General features: G+C 37.8%; 1 protein-coding gene across 1 annotated transcript in view; it reads right to left on the bottom strand.

Moving 5' to 3' along the window:
- Positions 1–2,078: 2,078 nt before the first annotated feature.
- The window catches only part of LOC110347234 (ankyrin repeat domain-containing protein 26-like), a 45,397-nt gene continuing 29,582 nt past the window's right edge, over positions 2,079–17,893 (bottom strand). Inside the window, exons 11-15 of the mRNA XM_087209578.1 lie at positions 17,119–17,242; positions 10,353–10,643; positions 8,854–9,068; positions 6,483–6,721; positions 2,079–5,234 (exon numbers count right to left, since the gene is read on the bottom strand). Of these exons, the coding sequence (XP_087065704.1) occupies positions 6,526–6,721; positions 8,854–9,068; positions 10,353–10,643; positions 17,119–17,242 (826 nt within the window). The 3' untranslated portion in view covers positions 2,079–5,234; positions 6,483–6,525. The remainder of the gene's footprint in view (positions 5,235–6,482; positions 6,722–8,853; positions 9,069–10,352; positions 10,644–17,118; positions 17,243–17,893) is intronic.

The raw sequence follows: 17,893 nt of genomic DNA, 5'->3' as shown, positions 1-17,893 counted from the left end.
TTAAAATAGCTGGCGCAGGGCCAGGGATTTAGCTCAGTGGAACTGTGCCTGCCTCGCAAGTCCAATGTCCTGAGTTCAATCCCCTGTACTGGAGGGGGGGGGGAGCAGGCATATAGGAAGTTTGAGTACATATAACTTAGTAACCCTGGGTTTTACTTGCAAACATCACTTAAAAGTTACAGATGTGAAGAAACAGTTTAAAATAATATATAATTTTCATCATGTATCTATGATACAAATTTTTTTCTTTTAATAAAGTTTTCATGTCATGCAGCTTATGGGAAATAATTAAAATGTGTTATATACATATATATAGTACAATAAAAATTATCTTTTCAGATCATATATCTTCTTAAAATCTCCAGATATTCTTGTGTTGTTTCTGAGATTAGATCTTGGCTTAATTTATTAGCAGATCTTGTGGGAGAAACTTTTAAAGAATCCAGATTCAAGTACAGCAGTAGCTAGAAAGAAAAAGAGTTACAATCTTTATCTCAAAGACTTCATATTAACTAAACCTGAGTTATTAAAAAATTGAGAACTTGATCAGTGATAACGAAAATTCCCTATGTACAAGTATAATACAAAATTATTACTAAACACAATTTGCCTCCAGTTGCGCACTGAACTAATTATCATGCAGCTGACACGACCATGTGCTAAGGTCCTGGGAGACCAAGATTGGGATGCAGGGGCCAAACTGACTCTGTAACCTGGAAAAACAGGTTTCAAGTGGAATCCACACAGATGCTGTGATAGATAAAAAGTGGCACTGCTGGGACACACAGAGAGACCTGTATTTTGTGTCACTCGTGCAGGATTTGGGGTGGAAGTGATATGTAAGGTGGCACCTGAAGCATAAGGAGAAAGCACACCGGGAAGGGGGAAGGGGGACAGGAGATGCCTAGCAGGGAGGCAGAGCCCAGGGGCAGAGGAGGGTGGATGGCAGGAGACAAGAATCCAAGTGATCTGAGTACTTTTATTCCATGCTAAGGAATCTAAAATTTCCCTGAAGGCCAAAGGTAAACCAACGACAAAATCAATGACAGGAGCTTTAAAACAAAACTTGTCAAGCAACGGTTTATGAGCTGCAACTGCCTGACTCCTCCTCCTAGACGAGTTCAAACTGTAGCCATGAAACAGGGAAGTTGAGGAGGCCTCTGTTTTTCAAGCACAGTTTCATCCTGCAGCTGAGTCTCTGGGGAGACCCAGGAGGGAGGGTGCTGAGCCAGGGCAAAGAGACACACAGGCTTTCTGAGACTTTTAAAGTTATGAAGCATGACAAAATGAGGACTACGTATATCCTTTATTGGAAACGTTTATATTTTCACGCCTTTCATTTGGTGTTATAAAACACTGAATGGAGGTTCTATTACACAATGAAAGGAAAGAGATGCCATTTGCTTTTTATGATTTATTTCAAAAGTCAATTAATATAAATGTAATTCATAAATTTTGTGAACACACCTGCTCTTACTGCTCTAGTTATACTTTTGTCCAACTCTTGCCGCATCTGACATAAATCAAATGTTTAAGCTATCGTAATGTTTAAGGTATAGAAGAGACATTTTATGGGAATAGTGTCACTTCGAAAATGTGGCCTTTAAGACTTACAGAGACAAGATCTAACCTGAAGAATGCTTGAAAGTTGCATAAGTAAAATTCTTAGTTTTAAGTTTAGATAATAGACAATACATATACGCAGTGCCGTTAGGGTAAAACCTAATGCCATTTGGTCTATTAAAGGAAAAAAGTGAGAGAGAAAAAGTTATTGTAATCCAGTGAGGACAGTGTATCTAAAAGTGTATCTTACTACAATTGACTTATGTGTTTTACATATTTCTTCGGCCTAGGTTAGTCGGTTTTTTACTCTGTATGTCTGGTAATTAACTTTCTAAATTATCAATAAATGAATCTGATGCTGGCAAAAATAAAAGAGGGTGGGGGAAAGGGGAAAAAAAGAATTGAAATGTGTTATGTACACGTACTGATTGCCTACAATTAATGTAATCATTATGTATGGCAAAAAATATGCTAATAAATGTCAAAAAAGAAAAAATCAGTCTGTTAAATATAGAGATGATGTTTTATTAAAACAAAATATAAAGCTCTTATTTTATGCTGAATGCATTGCTTTATATTTCTTTATTTTCCCCTACAGTACCGGGGATTGAACTTAGAACCTTGGGATGGCCAGGCAGGCATGGCGACACTGAGCTACATCCCCACTCTATTTTATAGTTCTTAGCAAAACTCTGCCCATTATAAAACTTTAATCCTTTTTTCCACATTAATAGATTTTTACTGAAAGTTAACTCTACTTTCCCCTACTTTTAAAATAATTAAAAATTAAACATACATTCTGTTATTAATTTCTAGCACAGAATCTGAAGTATAGAAATGGAGAAAGTGGTATTGTTATAATGGCATGCAAAAAATCTATTCGCAGAAGATTTAAAATACAAAGGGGCCAGAGATTCAGCTCAGTGGCCCTGCCGCCTGCCTTGCAAGCACAAGGACCTGTGTTCGATCCCCGGTACCAAAAAAAATTTCTTTTTAATTAAATAAAATATAAAAGAATAAAGAATAAAGCTGGCATTTAAAAAAATAAAATACATACAAATATTTCAGAGAAATCTGCTTAAAAAGGATAAACATTGGTTAGAGCCAGTTTGCAAACTCTCTTTGCTTCATCACTTTCTAGAAATGGAAACAGGGAAAACAATATGCAGCTCTTACTATAACTTTGCTATCTTTTCAGAAGTTAGAAGTCAATTCTTCAGAAACATGTGACTCATTAATCTTTTCCATTTATGAAATGTGGGGAATGTGCCCATCTATTTTACACTTTCCCCAGCTAACATGTTCTTACTGAAAACTTTTGTATAAAAGCTTTTTTCTTACTAATGCTCCAAGGAGGGTGGAACCTAGCACACACAGCATCATAACGCTTTGTAGTGGCAATGATAATGTGATATCCAATGCCTTTATGAATTTTAGGTGTGAAGACAAGTTTCTTTGACAGGTTTCCCAATATTTCAAAAGACTCTCTTCTGTCACATTTCTGCAGCAACAGCATTACAGACAAGTGTTACAAAAGTACCAAATGAATACCAGAAGAAAGTGGAAGCATTTATTAAAAGAATCCTCTACCACCACTAATTTAAACTATGTAAAATGTCGATCATACTTTTACAAGACTTGAAAAACTAACCATGTAATTATATTTTCCTACTTACTTACTTTCTATAGATAATAGATTTTATGTCTTTATATCCCATCCACAAGAACTCATAATACATGAATTTGGCTTTGATAAAAATGAAATCTTTTCCTGAAAAGATTGTTCAATTTTGTGAAGAACGTTTTGGCCTTTTTCCTTACTTCTTTATCTTACTTTCTGCATTGCTGAGACAAAATACCTGACCCCAAAAGTTAAAGGAGGAACAGTTTGTAGCTCATTTTGTAGAGGTTTCAACCCAGAGTCAGCTGGGTCCAACGCACAGTGGCATCACAGAGGAGAAACAGTTCATGGCATGGTAGGCAGAAGGCTGTGAGCCTGCCTTCATCTTTCCCTTTATATCCCATCCAGGCTACAAACCCATTTGGATGGTGTCACCCAGGCCCAGAGTGGGTCTTTCCATTATACACATCCAGAAAAATGCTAAACTAATCGGTGGACTAATTCAGTTATCACCTACTCTTAATCCATATTCACACACCCCAGATACAGCTAACTCTGAAAAGCTCCACCTATGAGCACATAAGGCTTTGGGGGAACATCAAGACATAAGTCATAACACTTCTCTGTGTGTGTGAGTGTTGGAGTTTGAATGCAGGACCTCACACATGCTGAACATGGACTCTACCATTGGACAACATCCCCAGCCCTGTAATGAAGACATTTTAACTCTCTAGATAGGAAATACTTGTGGTATAGCAAATTTAAACCACAATCATTGTTTTTTCTCCTCTTAAAGACTATCTGGCAGAAACTGTCTCTGTTCCAGCCATGAGTGGCCTCCACCTCCATTAACTGTCTGCCACATTTCACTGACCCTTGAGTACTTTATAACATAAATGATAGCTGAGGGCAACTGATTTTCAGGAAGAGAGAAGAAAGCTTAGAGGGAAAAAGGACAGACTCAGGACATCCTGAGGGAGGGCTGCTCTGGAAAGTGACCCCCCCCCCCAAAGCGCACTCAAGGTCTTGAGAACAGAAGGCTCCAGCTCTGTCCTTGTTGGTGGGAGGTTGGAGTGGTTTGGCTCACAAGTGAAAACTGACAATTTGCTGAATTTAGAAAAGTCCTTTTAATTCTCACTTTCCCATTAAATTACAGTTTCCTTACATTTCCCTTACTATAAATTCAGAATTGTTGTTCCCAGTAGAATGGCTTACTACAGTGCCCAGCACATATTATGAAAACTGTCTTGGTGACACTAATCACCATCTTTTTTTTTTTTTTCACTAATCACTATCATATTCCGCTAGATGGGGTGTCACCAAAGACTTCTGACCTGTGTCAAGGAACAGGTTAGTGGAAACTGAATGTTGCCAGGAGAAATAAAAAAGCCTGAAAAATTGCTAATGTTTATGTTTACTATTAAATCAAAAGGTATATTCACTCCTTGTGAATATATATATTTAAGGAAACATGCTCCTTTCTCTGTAGTGTGATGTTTGTTTCTTGATGGGGATTGCGCTTCTAGGGCTGGAGAAAGCGAGTCCAGCCTTCATGAGGGAAGCAAGTCTGCAGCGTCTTTTATACTTGCCATTTCCAAAAACATAAGGTGACAAAATTGTGCACAGCAGAACAGTGCACCGTGGCGTTCAGCTTATTAGAATTCTCTCACAGCTGCTGGTTTTCAAACTATGTCGGCAGAATCTAAGGTTCCCCTGAGGACACTGCAGGCTGAATGGAGAACAAGTCCCCCTTTAGAGCCTGCACTCCTTCTTCAGCCAGACAGTTCTACTTCTGCTTCGTACAACAGTTTCATGCAAACATTTTTTTCTTTAAAAAAGTTCTATTTGAAAATATTTTTTTAGAAAGTAGTGAAAGTCAAAGTCCCTAATCTGACACATGAGCCATCACAGGATCAGAGAGGTCATAACTTGGCTGTAGTCACAGGGCCAGCGGGTCAGGCAGGAATGGGCTTGCAGTCATCTCGCGGGGCCTGAGTTTTGAATAGTTGCTTCTCTCATATTCAGGAAAGATTATACATTTTTAAATCACCTTAGAGAAAATATGTAAAACTGTCATGGAGCTCAATGATGTTCAACATGAGACGTTAAGAGTAGCTCTCTAACAAACTTGAGTTCTAAAGTTATGAATATAGATAAAGCATGCAAATTAATATGAATTGTTAGTAGCCACTAAATCACAGAACAGGGAACTTGAAGGAGAAAATCATAAGACGTGGTTTACTCAAATCATTCAACAAGTGAATAATCCATGTTTTGGATTATTTATAGCAAAATTCAAAAAACAAAACAGATTTCTCTTTACCATCTAGCATCATCTAGCCACCTCTCACCATGACTTGAGATATACAAAGACATGGTTTAATTTCAATCTTAGTCCCGGCAGAAGCAACAGGAGAAGCACCATATGGACTTAGACTCTCTCTGCCTCCCTCCTGCAGGGACGTCCTGGCTGCATGAAATCAGGTCTGCTGTCTCTGCGGTGAGCAGCTGCTGCTGGGACAGATGCCAGGTGCTTGTTTCATCCACTGACAAGTGTGTGCTGAAGTGTGTGATCCTCAGTGAGGCACTCACATGCCCACATCTGCCCGTGAGCTATGTGCTAGCAACAAAGCTTATGATGGATCTGGATCTATCTGACCTATGTTCTGAGTACAGATGGAGGGAGGTCATTTTCTGCTACCTCACTGCAGTCACAACAAGAAAGATGATGATATAACCCTTATATACATGTTTTCTTCCTCCTTGACTTGAAATATGCTGAATCTAGGCACTGTACTACATACGTCTACATACATCAACGAATTCATGCAGTTGGCACAATTCTGAACAGGAGAAGTTAAAAATACGTATAAGGAAGTCACAGGAATTCCCCAGGTCTTCTGACTCTCCTTTCAATGCTCATCCATCAGACCAATTATTTCTATGCTGAAATATTTAAGTACCACATCTAGGTCAGTTACATTTTTTGAATAAGGTTAACGAGTATCTCTTGAAAAATGAGAGCTACAGGGACTTTTTAAAAAAATTGTGAATTTGTTTCCTTTCTTTATAGTAACTCATATTAGTGTGATCTTTACTTAACATGTGTAAGTCAACTAACTAAACACAGTATTTCATCAGATTAACCTCTCCCCCTGGCATCAAACCCAGGGCCTCATGCATGCTAGCCCAGTGCTCTACCACTGAGCTACTTCCCCTGCCCAGTATTTCACCAAATTATCAACAAGAATTAAGACAGAAATCTGAGATACGAAGGAAAGATGATACTATCACTAACCTTGGTCAGTAGCTCTCCATGCTGTTGTTTGAAGGCTGTGGGTTTAATGGAGGAACCAGGAAGTTTCTTCCCTGGGAAGAAAACTTCTCTGGACCACTAAACTATGATGAAGATTTCTAACACAAGGAGATTCTAGGACAGGTCTTGTACTAACAGTGCTCAGTAATGATCTATTTTGTTGTTGCTCCACCAGAAGTCTGATATTGGCCTCTTCTAGCTGCTCATTAGCCCTGTGAAGACTGCAAAAGACAAATACTGAATATCAAGCAAGTGTGCTCATTGAGACAGATGGGTGAGCGTACAGAACATTCTTGAAACCTTAGGTACCAACAGTTACATGCTTTGCAGCACAAAAAGCTACATTGCTTGAACAGAAGTTTTGATATATTGGGCAGGAACATAGTGCAGTACAAACATTTACATTGCTTGAACAGAACATCCTGTGGCAAAAACATGGGGTCGGGGGGCAGGGGCTTGGCAACAGACAAAGCCCTGCCCTGTTGTGCCTTACTTCTTTACCACCTTAACAGTGAAAATGTATCACAGCGCACCTATCACAGGACAATTAAAAGTGTTCTAAAGAAGTACATATATTTGTAGTGGGATTCCTAACTAACAAGCCATTCTAACAAAGTGAGAAAGAAATGGCTGTCAGTGGTGGCTGGCTTCACAGGAAACACTGCTACTTCCTATAAGAGCTCTTCTTATGAGATTCCTGAGGAAGCCACTAGAAACACTTGTATTTAAAGGATCACTATGAGAGATAATGGATAGGTTAATTAGCTTGACTGCAGTAGCCATTTCTCTTTGTATATATATCTCTATAATCCCAGCACTCTGGGAAGCTGAGGCAGGAGGATAACAAGTTGGAGGCAAGCCTGGGCAGCTAACTTAGTGACTGAGACTGAGATCCTGTCTCAAAATAAAAAAATAGAAAAAAAAGGTACATATGTGTGTGTATGTATGTGTGTGTCTACAACAAACAGACATAGGAAAACATTATGTTGTACTTCTTACATATACAATGAAAAAATAAAACTAAAAAAAAAAGAAGTGTTTATATTTAGTTAACCAGTTTAGGGGTTTTAAAAACCATTTCTTAAAGATATTTTCAAGTGGTGGCTTTCCCACCTGCATATTTGCCCCATTACCTGGCAATGAGAAACTACTTCAGCGCAACCGCCTCCAGGGGAGGAGACCGTGGGCTCAGTGATCACAAAGAACCAGGGCACTCCTATGGAGGCATGGCAGGTGAGCCCGCCTCTTCTGTCTTCCGCCCGCCTCTCACACTAATTCACACCAATGAGCTATACTTCTGCTCGTCCCTGTGTGAATCTTTCCCTATATCACAAATATGACTTTATGTAGAGTAGAAGAAATATGCAGCATAGTTTGTCTCCAGGCCGCCTCTAGTGATAGCACCAAAGACCAAAGTCAAGGGAAGTTATTTTATCAAGTGGCAGAATGCACCCAGACGAGCAGTATTAGTAGTACTTGACCTTCTCGGTTTAGGTTGTAATCTTCCAAAACCAAAGTTAGTAATAATTCTACTTAAATGAATGCCAGGATGTAATGTCATAACAACATAACTCTCTTAAGCATAAAGCTTCAAAAATAGCTGAATGACTAGGTCAGATTACCTACAGAAGAATGCTGTAACCAAACGTGATGGTACACACTTGTAATCCCAGCACTCTAAAGGCTGAGGCAGGAGGATCGCCATGGGTTGGAGGCCAAGTTGGGCTACATAATGAGTTCAAGGTCAGCCTGGACTACAAAATGAAACCTTGTCTCAAAAACCCCAAAACCAGTAAAAGGTGGAAGAAATACAAACTTCCTTTGTCTAACATTTTGAAGATAAGTTCATTTACTAACTTTATTTTCCAAAGTTATATTGTCCACTTGGCATTCGTATCCTAATTTCTTTTTAAAAATTTGTTTTTGTTTGTTTATTTTTGGTACCGGGGATTGAACTCAGGACATTGCACTTGCACGGCAGGCACCGGAACCATTGAGCTAAATCCCCGGCCCAATTTCTTTTTTAAAAAATTCTTTTATTGGTACATTTTAGGTATACAATACATTTACATTTATCATTGGGTGCTTGTACCTGTACATGATGTATCTTAGTTCTTATTTTTTCCCCCAGTACCTGTGCATCCTTCACCCCCTCCACCCTTCCTTATTTACATACTTTGTTTCCATTTTTTTCTTTCTCATAATTTTTCCTTTCCCTTCTTCCCTTTCCCCTTCCCCTCCCACCACCCCCACCCCTTTGTCATATCCTAATGTCATGGACCTGTCTCTAAACATTATGCTTTAAGGGACAAATTAACGAGCTTAAACTTTCTGTGATTCTGTTTTGACTTACTTGTTTAGTTCACTGGACAATGACTTTCTTCTAGCCAATTCTTTTAGATATTTTTGCCTATACTTTTCCAATAGTATTTTATTGGACTCTTCTTGAGTCTTCATTTGAAAGAGCACTGATTCCAGGTCTGCAATTCTGAGTTCCATCTGACTTCTCAATGAACCATTACTAGTCTCTGTTAATTGCTGTACATATTCTTGACATGCTGCTTGTCTCTAAAGCAAATTAAAGGATATATTTTAAAAGTAATTATACCCCAATTACAAAAGGTGATCAAACTATGCAGTGAATGTTTCAATTCAAAAATTTTATTACAGTATAAAACAGTGCTATTAATCCCCTTCAAAATCCTTCCCTTCTCTTTTGACACACTTAAATCCATCATCCTTGCCCCTTTCTGAAGCAGTTCTGGAAGTCCTCTTTCATGAGTGTCTTTATAAGGTGCGATTAAAAACCCAGTAAATACTGCTGCTGAGTGCTGTCCAATGAAATGGCAGGCTTGCAACAACATTATGATGTGTCCTCATCTACCTTAGCCACCAGATCTGGCACCATGTGACTTCAGGCTCTTTCCCAAAGTCAAAATGACCATGAAAAGTAAACATTTTGAATCTGTTCAGGACATCAAGACAGCCATGACAGCACAACTAAGGGTGGTCATGATAGAAGACTCCAGAAGTGCTTCAGAAAGTGGCAAGAATGATGACACAAGTATGCCCAAAATCAGGGAGAGTATTCTGAGGGGGACTCATGGCAATGTGTCTTTTTTATTGTGATAAAATTTTGGGGTTGTTTTTTTTTTTTGCCACCGGGGATCAAACTCCAGACCTTCTGCTTTCGAAGCACACAGCAGAACCACTGAGCTAAATCCCCAGCCCCAAATTTTTAAAAATATTTAAAACATTCACTGTATGTTTTGATCATAACTCAGTTATTTTGTATTTATTTCCTTTAGTTTTGAGACAATGATTCAGAAAGAAATTTGATATATGTGAAAAAGATGCTGGATTTACCATCACTATTAACTGCATTAAATCTGAATTATAAAAATTGTGAATCTTTTTTTTTTCGTGGTGCAAGGGATCCAACCCAGTGCAAGGAAAGCACTCTACCGCTGAGCTCCTTCCTTAGCCTAGAATCATTTTTAATATTCATGTAATCTGATCAAAGAATAGAAACAATTCAAAAACTTAAAAACTGAACAAGGTGACAATTTAAGAGTACTGTATAACTGTCAAACCACGTTTTTCTCTGCTTTTAACAGTTTCATGTCCATTAGTCTTCAAAAATCAAATGATTCTTTAATAAATACCATTATTCTGAGAGATCAAGTTAGTTATAATGAAATGGAAATATTTAATGGAAGACACAAGATGTCATCTTCCTTCTAAAAAATTCACAAAAGTTATAAGGGAAGGGGAAGAAATACATACAATGTAAACATTCAAAATATAATTTTCATGAAATTATTTCAGCACATTAAAGATAAATAAATTAACCTGTAAAAACAGATTGACTTGTGATAATTTTTCGACTAATTCCCGCCTGGCTCTTTCTTCAATCTCCTGCTTATACTGTTCTAGTTGGCCATGTTCTAGCACATTCTTCTCTATGTGACGTCTCAGGTTAACTACTTCTTCTTCCAGCTTCTTTTCATTCTTCTCTAGTGTCTCACACTTCTTTTGTATATTTTTCATAGATAATAACTCGTGCTGGAGAAAGTCACTATTTCTATCCAGATGTAGACATCTGGATGATGCAGTTTCCAGTTTTGCTGCAAGATCATCAACCTGCATGAATAAAAGAACACGGATTGGTAATGAAGGAAGTAAGCTGGAAATAGAATCAAAATTTCTGACAGAGGGCCGGGGAAATAGCTCACTGGCACCCCGCCTGCCTTGCAAGCACAAGGTCTTGAGTTTCATCCCCGGTACTGGAGAAAAAAAAGAAAAGAAACTGACATAAATTCACTTTTCACAAAACATAATCTGTACTATATTCTTAGAAAATATTCCCTTGAGGCCAGGGATTTAGCTCAGGGGTTCCACTGCCTGCCTCGCAAGCGCAAGCTCCCGAGTTTGATCCCCAGTACCAAAAAAAATAAAAAATAAAAAGGAAATATTCTCTTGAATTACTCAAAAAATCAACAGTTAAAACCAGCAGGAGGCATGAAAATATACCTTTTTTTTTCCCCTCCAATGTTTTTAAGTTTAAATAGTGATTTGTTATGTTTTTCTGTTCTTCTTCCCCCCCCCCCATTAACTTTATTGGTACATTTTAGGTATAAAATACAGTTACAGTCATCACTGGGATATTGTACCATTACATAAGTCTCTTGGTTCTCATTTTTTTTCCCCTTCCCTTGCCCTCCCTTCAACCCCTCCACCCTTCCCTATTTGCAAAGACCTTGTTTCCATTTTTTTCCTCTTCTCATATTTTTTCCTTTCCCTTTTTTCCCTTCCCCTACCCCTCCCAATTACCCTGCTCTTTTAGACCTTTTCTTCCTGTTACACAATATCAGTTATACATTTTTAAAATTACAATATTAACATGTAGGAGACATTACCACAGATTTTACAGAATTTGAAAGGATATAGAAAGCATATTACAAAAATCGTTTTGGAAATAAATTTGACAACGTCTAAGAAGTAACTTAGAAGACAAATTAATGAAACTAACTCAGGAGGAAATATAAAATTTGAATAGCACCTATTAAAGAAAGTATATTCCTAGCTTGAAAACCTACCTATATGACAACAGCAGGCTCATAAACATTTTAACTGATAAATTATATCAAACATTTAAAGCAGGAAAAAGAAGGAACACTTCTCCCCTCATTTTAGGAACTCAACATTGTGCTAATCCTAAAACTGGATAAAGATAATAGAAGAAAAAAGTATGAACACAGATAGAAATTTGTTTAACAAAACAAACTCTTAGAAGTCAGATCTGGCAGTATGTAGAAAGTGGTTTTATTATAGGGATGGCAGTGTTGGTTCAGCATTGGAAAATCCACCCCCAAAAGTCATCGTTTTAACAGAGGAAAGGAGAAAGCCATATGATCCTGTCACTAGTTGGAGAAAGAGTATTGGACTAAATTCTACAGCTGGTCATGGTAAAAGCCATCAGGAGACTAGGAGTAGAACAGAACCTTCTCAACAGATCAAAGACATGTACTCCATACTTCCAACAAAAACTCCTTCTATGAATGGAGACGATACAATGCTTTCTCCCTCAAGTGGGGAACAAGGGCATATATGCCTACTCTTCATCTGTCCATTAGACTTTGAAACATAGGTCTAAACCAAAATAGTCTGGCAATAAAATGACACAACTAGGATAGGATTGGCACGGCAGAAGCAAAATCTTTTTATGTAGATGACATGATCATCTACAGAGAAAATACTAAGAAATCTCTAGGAGCCCCTAGGACTTGTACTTGAATTTAGCAGGATTAGAAAACACAAGGTATATATAAAAATTCAGGTCTGTGTATACTTGCTATAAATGAAGAACTGGATATTGAAAGTTTAAAGTTATGTAGGAGTACAAAGGACCTAGAAAAGTTAAAAACAAAAACAAAAAACAGTGTTGGAAGGCATTTAGCACCCAATTTTAAGACTTCTTCTAAAGCTACAGTAATCAAGGCAGTGTTGGTGTAAGGAAAGACATACAGATCACTGGAATAAAACAGAGAATCTAGAAATAGAACCACACATATATGGTCCACTGAGTTTTGAAAGATTATTTAACATTAGCATTTTATAGAATATAAACTCGATTCAAGAGCCCAGGAAGAGATAGTGTCTTCAGCAAATGGCACTAGAACACCTGGTATCCATATATAAAAAGTTAACCTCAACCCTTTTTTTCCCATACATGGAAAATAACTTGAAGGGATCTATGAACCTAAATAAGAAAGTCTAAAAGTAAAAAACTTTAAGAAGAAATTATAAGGGAAAATATTTATGAATTCAGGGTAGGCAAGAACTACCTAGGATCATGATGTATAAAAGAAAAAAAAAAGATAAATGAGATTCCACCAAAATTTAGAACTTTAAATGACATCATTAAAATGAAAAGTAGTCCTTAAACAGACCATATTTACAATGCATATAACCTATGAGCAGAATATGTAAAGAATTCTCAGAGCTCATTAATAGACAACCCAATTAAAATGTAGACATAAGAGGATGATAAATAGCCAGTATAGCACAAGGAATGGTGTGCAATTCTAGAATCAGAAAAATACTCATCAGTACAATAATAAGATTGAATTATACAGTCTTTAGGGACATGAAGTCAAAAGCTTTAAAAGCCTTGTCATGACTTTTTCTTTTTGTTGGATTCTCCCCCTTTGCATTTAATTTGTCACACCCAGTGGATTCATTCTGCTGGGCTTCCTGGGGTTGTGATCCTCATTGTCTTTTCCTAGGGTATTGTCTAAAGTTTTTTGGAGTGCCGGTTTGGTATTCATGATGTTCCTGAGGTGCTATTTATCATCAAAGTATCTTATTTCTCTATCAATTTTGAAAGATAGTTTTGCAGGGTACATCAGTCTGGGTTGGAGGCTGTTTTCCTTTAGGGCTTGAAATACATCACTCCAAGCTCTTCTGGCCTTGAGGGTTTGCATTGAGAAGTCTGCTGTGATTCTGATGGGCTTTCCTTTGTGTGTGATTTGTTTCTTTTCTCTCACTGCTTGTAGAATTTTATTCTTCTGTTGGATTTCTGGAATCCTAACTATTATATGCCTATGTGTAGATTTTTTTTGATCAAGACTAGCTGGAGTCGTATATGCCTCACTTATCTGTATGTCAAGTTCTTTTCCCCTCCTTGGGAAGTTTTCTGCCATCACTTCTGTGAAGAGTTTTTTTATGTCATCTGCACTCTCTCCTCTTTCTTCATTGACTCCAATCAGCCTTATGTTATTCTTCTTTGCATCATCTAGCAGCTGCTGGATTGATTTCTCATCTTCCCTTACAATTTTAAAGCCATTTTTCTTGTCCTCCTCACTAATTGCAATCTTATCTTCTATATGTGAAATTCTATCCTCACATTGGCTCATTCTGCTGCACAGACTTTCGATGGAGTTTTTAATCTCTTGGAAATTTGTTTGTATCTGTTTTATGGATTCCATTTGTTTCCTATGTTGGGATTCCATCATGTTCCTCAGATCCTATATTGTTTTCTCTGTGTCCTCTCTAGATGTATTAATCATGTCTTGGACCATGAGCAAAATCTTTGCTGTTATCTGAGTAATTATTTCTGATTTCATTTTTCCCAGATCCCCTTTTGTTGCCAGTTCAGAGAGTCCAGGTGGTTGAGTATCAGAGTGTTCCATCTCTTTTCCCTTTGGGGTTGCTGTAGGTGATCTGGAAGTCTGTTTTGGAGGATTATGTGTCTTCTCATTCCCCCGGGAGTGGGGTGCTTCTGGCGGCCACACGGCTCACCTTCTCTGCCCTAGGAGCTTGGGATGGCAGTGGGGGAGCTTCCTTCCGAATACTGGGACCGGCTGAGCTTCTCTCCCCTAGGAGGTTGGGGTGGCGGCAGGGGAGCTTCCTTCCAGGTGCTGGGACTGGCTGAGCTTCACTGCCCTAGGAGCCTGGGATGGAGGCGGAGAGCTTCCTTCCAGGTGCTGGGACTGGCTGAGCTTCACTGCCCTAGGAGCCTGGGATGGAGGCGGGGGAGCTTCCTTCCGGGTGCTGGGAATGGCTGAGCTTCGCTCCACAAATATATTCTCTACACTCATTATTCTTTGTCACAAAACGTGCACTTGATCTTGGACTCTTTATTTTCCTAGGATTGTTTCATTTCTGTCCTTCTTAAAATGACTCTGAGCTATCTCTTAGTAGTACAACCAATCAATGCTAACAGAGTAAGATGTTGAAAATATGACTTTAATTAATGACTATGGTATGTATGGATTTTAGTTATAAGCCTTTTCCTGAATTGCAAAGGTTTTATGTCAATTGGAATTACATTCTAGAATGTCCCTGGATTGGACATAAGTGGAAGCAGAAAGGACCTAGAAAAGGAAGCAAACTCAAAGGGCTCCAAAGCGACTGTTATTGGAAGAGGGGTGGCCCTCAAAGAGGCTGAGAGGAAGGACTTTGAGGCCAGTGAAGGAAATGATACTGATACCTGAAGAAAGAGGACTCTGGCTACATAGCAAGCAGCTGAAAGAAAAACTGCTGAAAGATGAGCTAAAGTGAGACTTGCTGAAAACCAGGATTTACTGGGTTCAAATATCAGCTTCTCATTTGTAGCCTCTGGACATGTCAAAGAATGCTAAAATTTTTGCAAAGTAACATTAATATATAACACTGCCAAATAATGCTAAAACAAATGGCTTTTGGGATCAGATCAAATCCAGGGTGCTGCTGGGAACACATGGTCTGAAGACAAAGCCAAGGCTAAAAAAAAAGAAGAAAGAAAGGAAGAAAGAAAGGAAGAAAGGAAGAAAGAAAGGAAGGAAGAAAGGAAGAAAGGAAGAAAGGAAGAAAGAAAGAAAGAAAGAAAGAAAGAAAGAAAGAAAGAAAGAAAGAAGATGAAGCCAAGGCTATGACTACAAAAGCTTTTGGTAAGATTTCAGAAAGACTTAAGGCTGTGCCCTCAAATGCAAAAATCTTAATGGAATCACCTTAGTACAGTTTCACAGGAAGCCTAAGATAGACAGCTTAAGTCAAAAAGATTTGGAAAAGTAACTTCTCACAGGGCATGAATCCAATAAAATTCACAGAAAATATAAAATTGTCAAGAAAATGTAGTAGCAGAAGCACTGCTCACCAGCTGAACTAAGACAAAACAGCAAACATGAAAGAGGTCTTTGGATGTTGAAGTTCTACATTTAGGAAGCAGGCTGAGAAAACCAGTCTGACTAGATTTGAGAACAGTTTTCCAGATATGACATCAGGAGAAAAAAAACGATTAACTAGACTTTGTCAAAAGTAAATATGCAGGGCTGGGGATTTAGCCCAGTGGTTCCACCACCTGCCTCGAAAGTGCAAGGACCCGAGTTCGATCCCTGGTGCCAAAAAAAAAAAAAAAAGTAAATATGCTTGAAAACATACCACACCAAGAAAGTGAAAAGGTAGGCTACTGAGTGGCAAAAAATGTGTGAAAATCATGTATCTGGTAAGGGATTTATGCCTAGGATATATAAAGGACTCATAATTTTAAAATAGAAAAGACTACTCAATTTAAAAATGGAGAAAGAATTTAAATAGACATTTCTCCGACGAAGATGTGTGAACGGCCAATCAGCTTGTGAAAACACATGTGCTCCACACCATCCCCTTAGTCACCAGGAAAATGCAAGTGAAAACCACAATGAGACATCACTTCACTAGAATGGAATCTTTTTTCCATCAAAAAGAAGGACTGTGTGTGGCAAGGATGAAGAGAAACAGCAACTCTCATACAATGCTCATATGCTCTCATACAAGTCTGGAAAACAGACTGGTACTGCTAGTTTCTCAAAAGGTTAACCACAGAGTTATCACATGATTCAGCAATTCCACTCATAAGCCAAGAGAAATGAAAACAGGCAAACACAAAAACTTGTACATGTATATCCATAGCAGCATTAATAACTGTCAAAATGGAAACTATTCCAAAAGTCCATCAAGTGATGAATTAAAAATCCATTAAGAGGATATTACTTAGAAGAGGAAATTAAGTACTGATACCTGCTACAACACGGATAAATCTTGAAAACATGCTAAATGAAAGAAGACAGTCCAAAAAGAAGCCAGAGCACATATCGTATGAGGACTCTGATACAAAATGTCCCGAAGAAGCAAATCTCAAAGTACATCAGTGGTTCTCTGAGGCTGAGCAGGGAAGGTGATGGCTAAAGGGTATGAGTTTTCCTTTTAGGGTGGAAGAATGTTCCAAAACAGTGGTGATGATTGCTAACTCGGTGAGTATACCAAAAGCCACCAAACCACATACTTTAAATGTCTGAATTTCAAGGTATGTCAATAGTGTTTCAATAAATATGTAACCTTCCCTCCCAGATTCATTTGGTACACATGATTTGGGGTCATATAATGGTGTATAGGTTGGCTTTATATCATCAGCCAGGGCTTAAGACAGCAGTATGCCTTTTTAAGAGAAAGCCATTACATTTTTCATTGATATTAAGTCTATAAAGTAAAAAAAAAACAAACCCAAAAATACCTTCATTTTACTGCTCAACACACTGAGAGATTTATAGTTCCCCAAACTAAGTAGTTTTTCTTCCCCAAACTAATGAAAAATTACCTTGTGTATTAGGATGCTAATTGGAATATCCAATTCATTGGATTTTAAATCTCCATGAAAATGGAAGTCTCCATTTTCCTGCTCATTTAACTCTGTTTTTGTCATTTTTAAAAGGTTCTTAAATCTGCAAGAATGTACAAAGTGAAGTTTTGAGAGAGTGTTAATTCTTTAAACAGATACTATGTTCTATCGAAAAAGAAGCAAATCTAGAAATTACGATTCTTTCATTTGTTTCTAGCTAACATTATTTGAAAGCATTCTGATGCAATTATAATCTTAGAAGAATATATGCACAAAGTTTATGATATATGTGTGGCACGTAAAGAGCTAACACTGTAACCATATACAGGATTCTAAAATTAATATCCACTTTGGTATATTAACATAAAAATGAACTTATTATTGTTAGCTAAAGCCGAGTAAGCAAGGTGGAAAAAATATATAAAATATACCGATATAGGAATGCTTAAAAAGATAAAGAAAATATACTTTGACACCTTTTAACCATGGTGAACAAGTAAAGAAAGCGGGCACAAAAATCTGGAGGTGGACTGGAGGTGTAGCTCAGTGATAGAGCATGTGTTCAGCATGTGCAAGGACATATGTTCAATCCCAGACCAAAAGGGAAAGAAAAGGAAACAAAACAAAACATCAAAGAGATCATTCAAAGTAGAAAACAGAGGAAATAGCATCTTTGAAATCTGAGTTGGAGAGGTAAAGAAAAGAGGCAGAGTTTAGGGGAAGGGAAATCAACAGAGAAATAATGGATAACCTA

The sequence above is a fragment of the Heterocephalus glaber genome, unplaced genomic scaffold, assembly GCF_053883595.1.
Source record: "Heterocephalus glaber isolate CG9 unplaced genomic scaffold, H.glaber_assembly_v1.0 deba00001056, whole genome shotgun sequence".
NCBI lineage: Eukaryota > Metazoa > Chordata > Mammalia > Rodentia > Bathyergidae > Heterocephalus > Heterocephalus glaber.
This window is presented reverse-complemented; position numbering and strand designations above follow the sequence as displayed.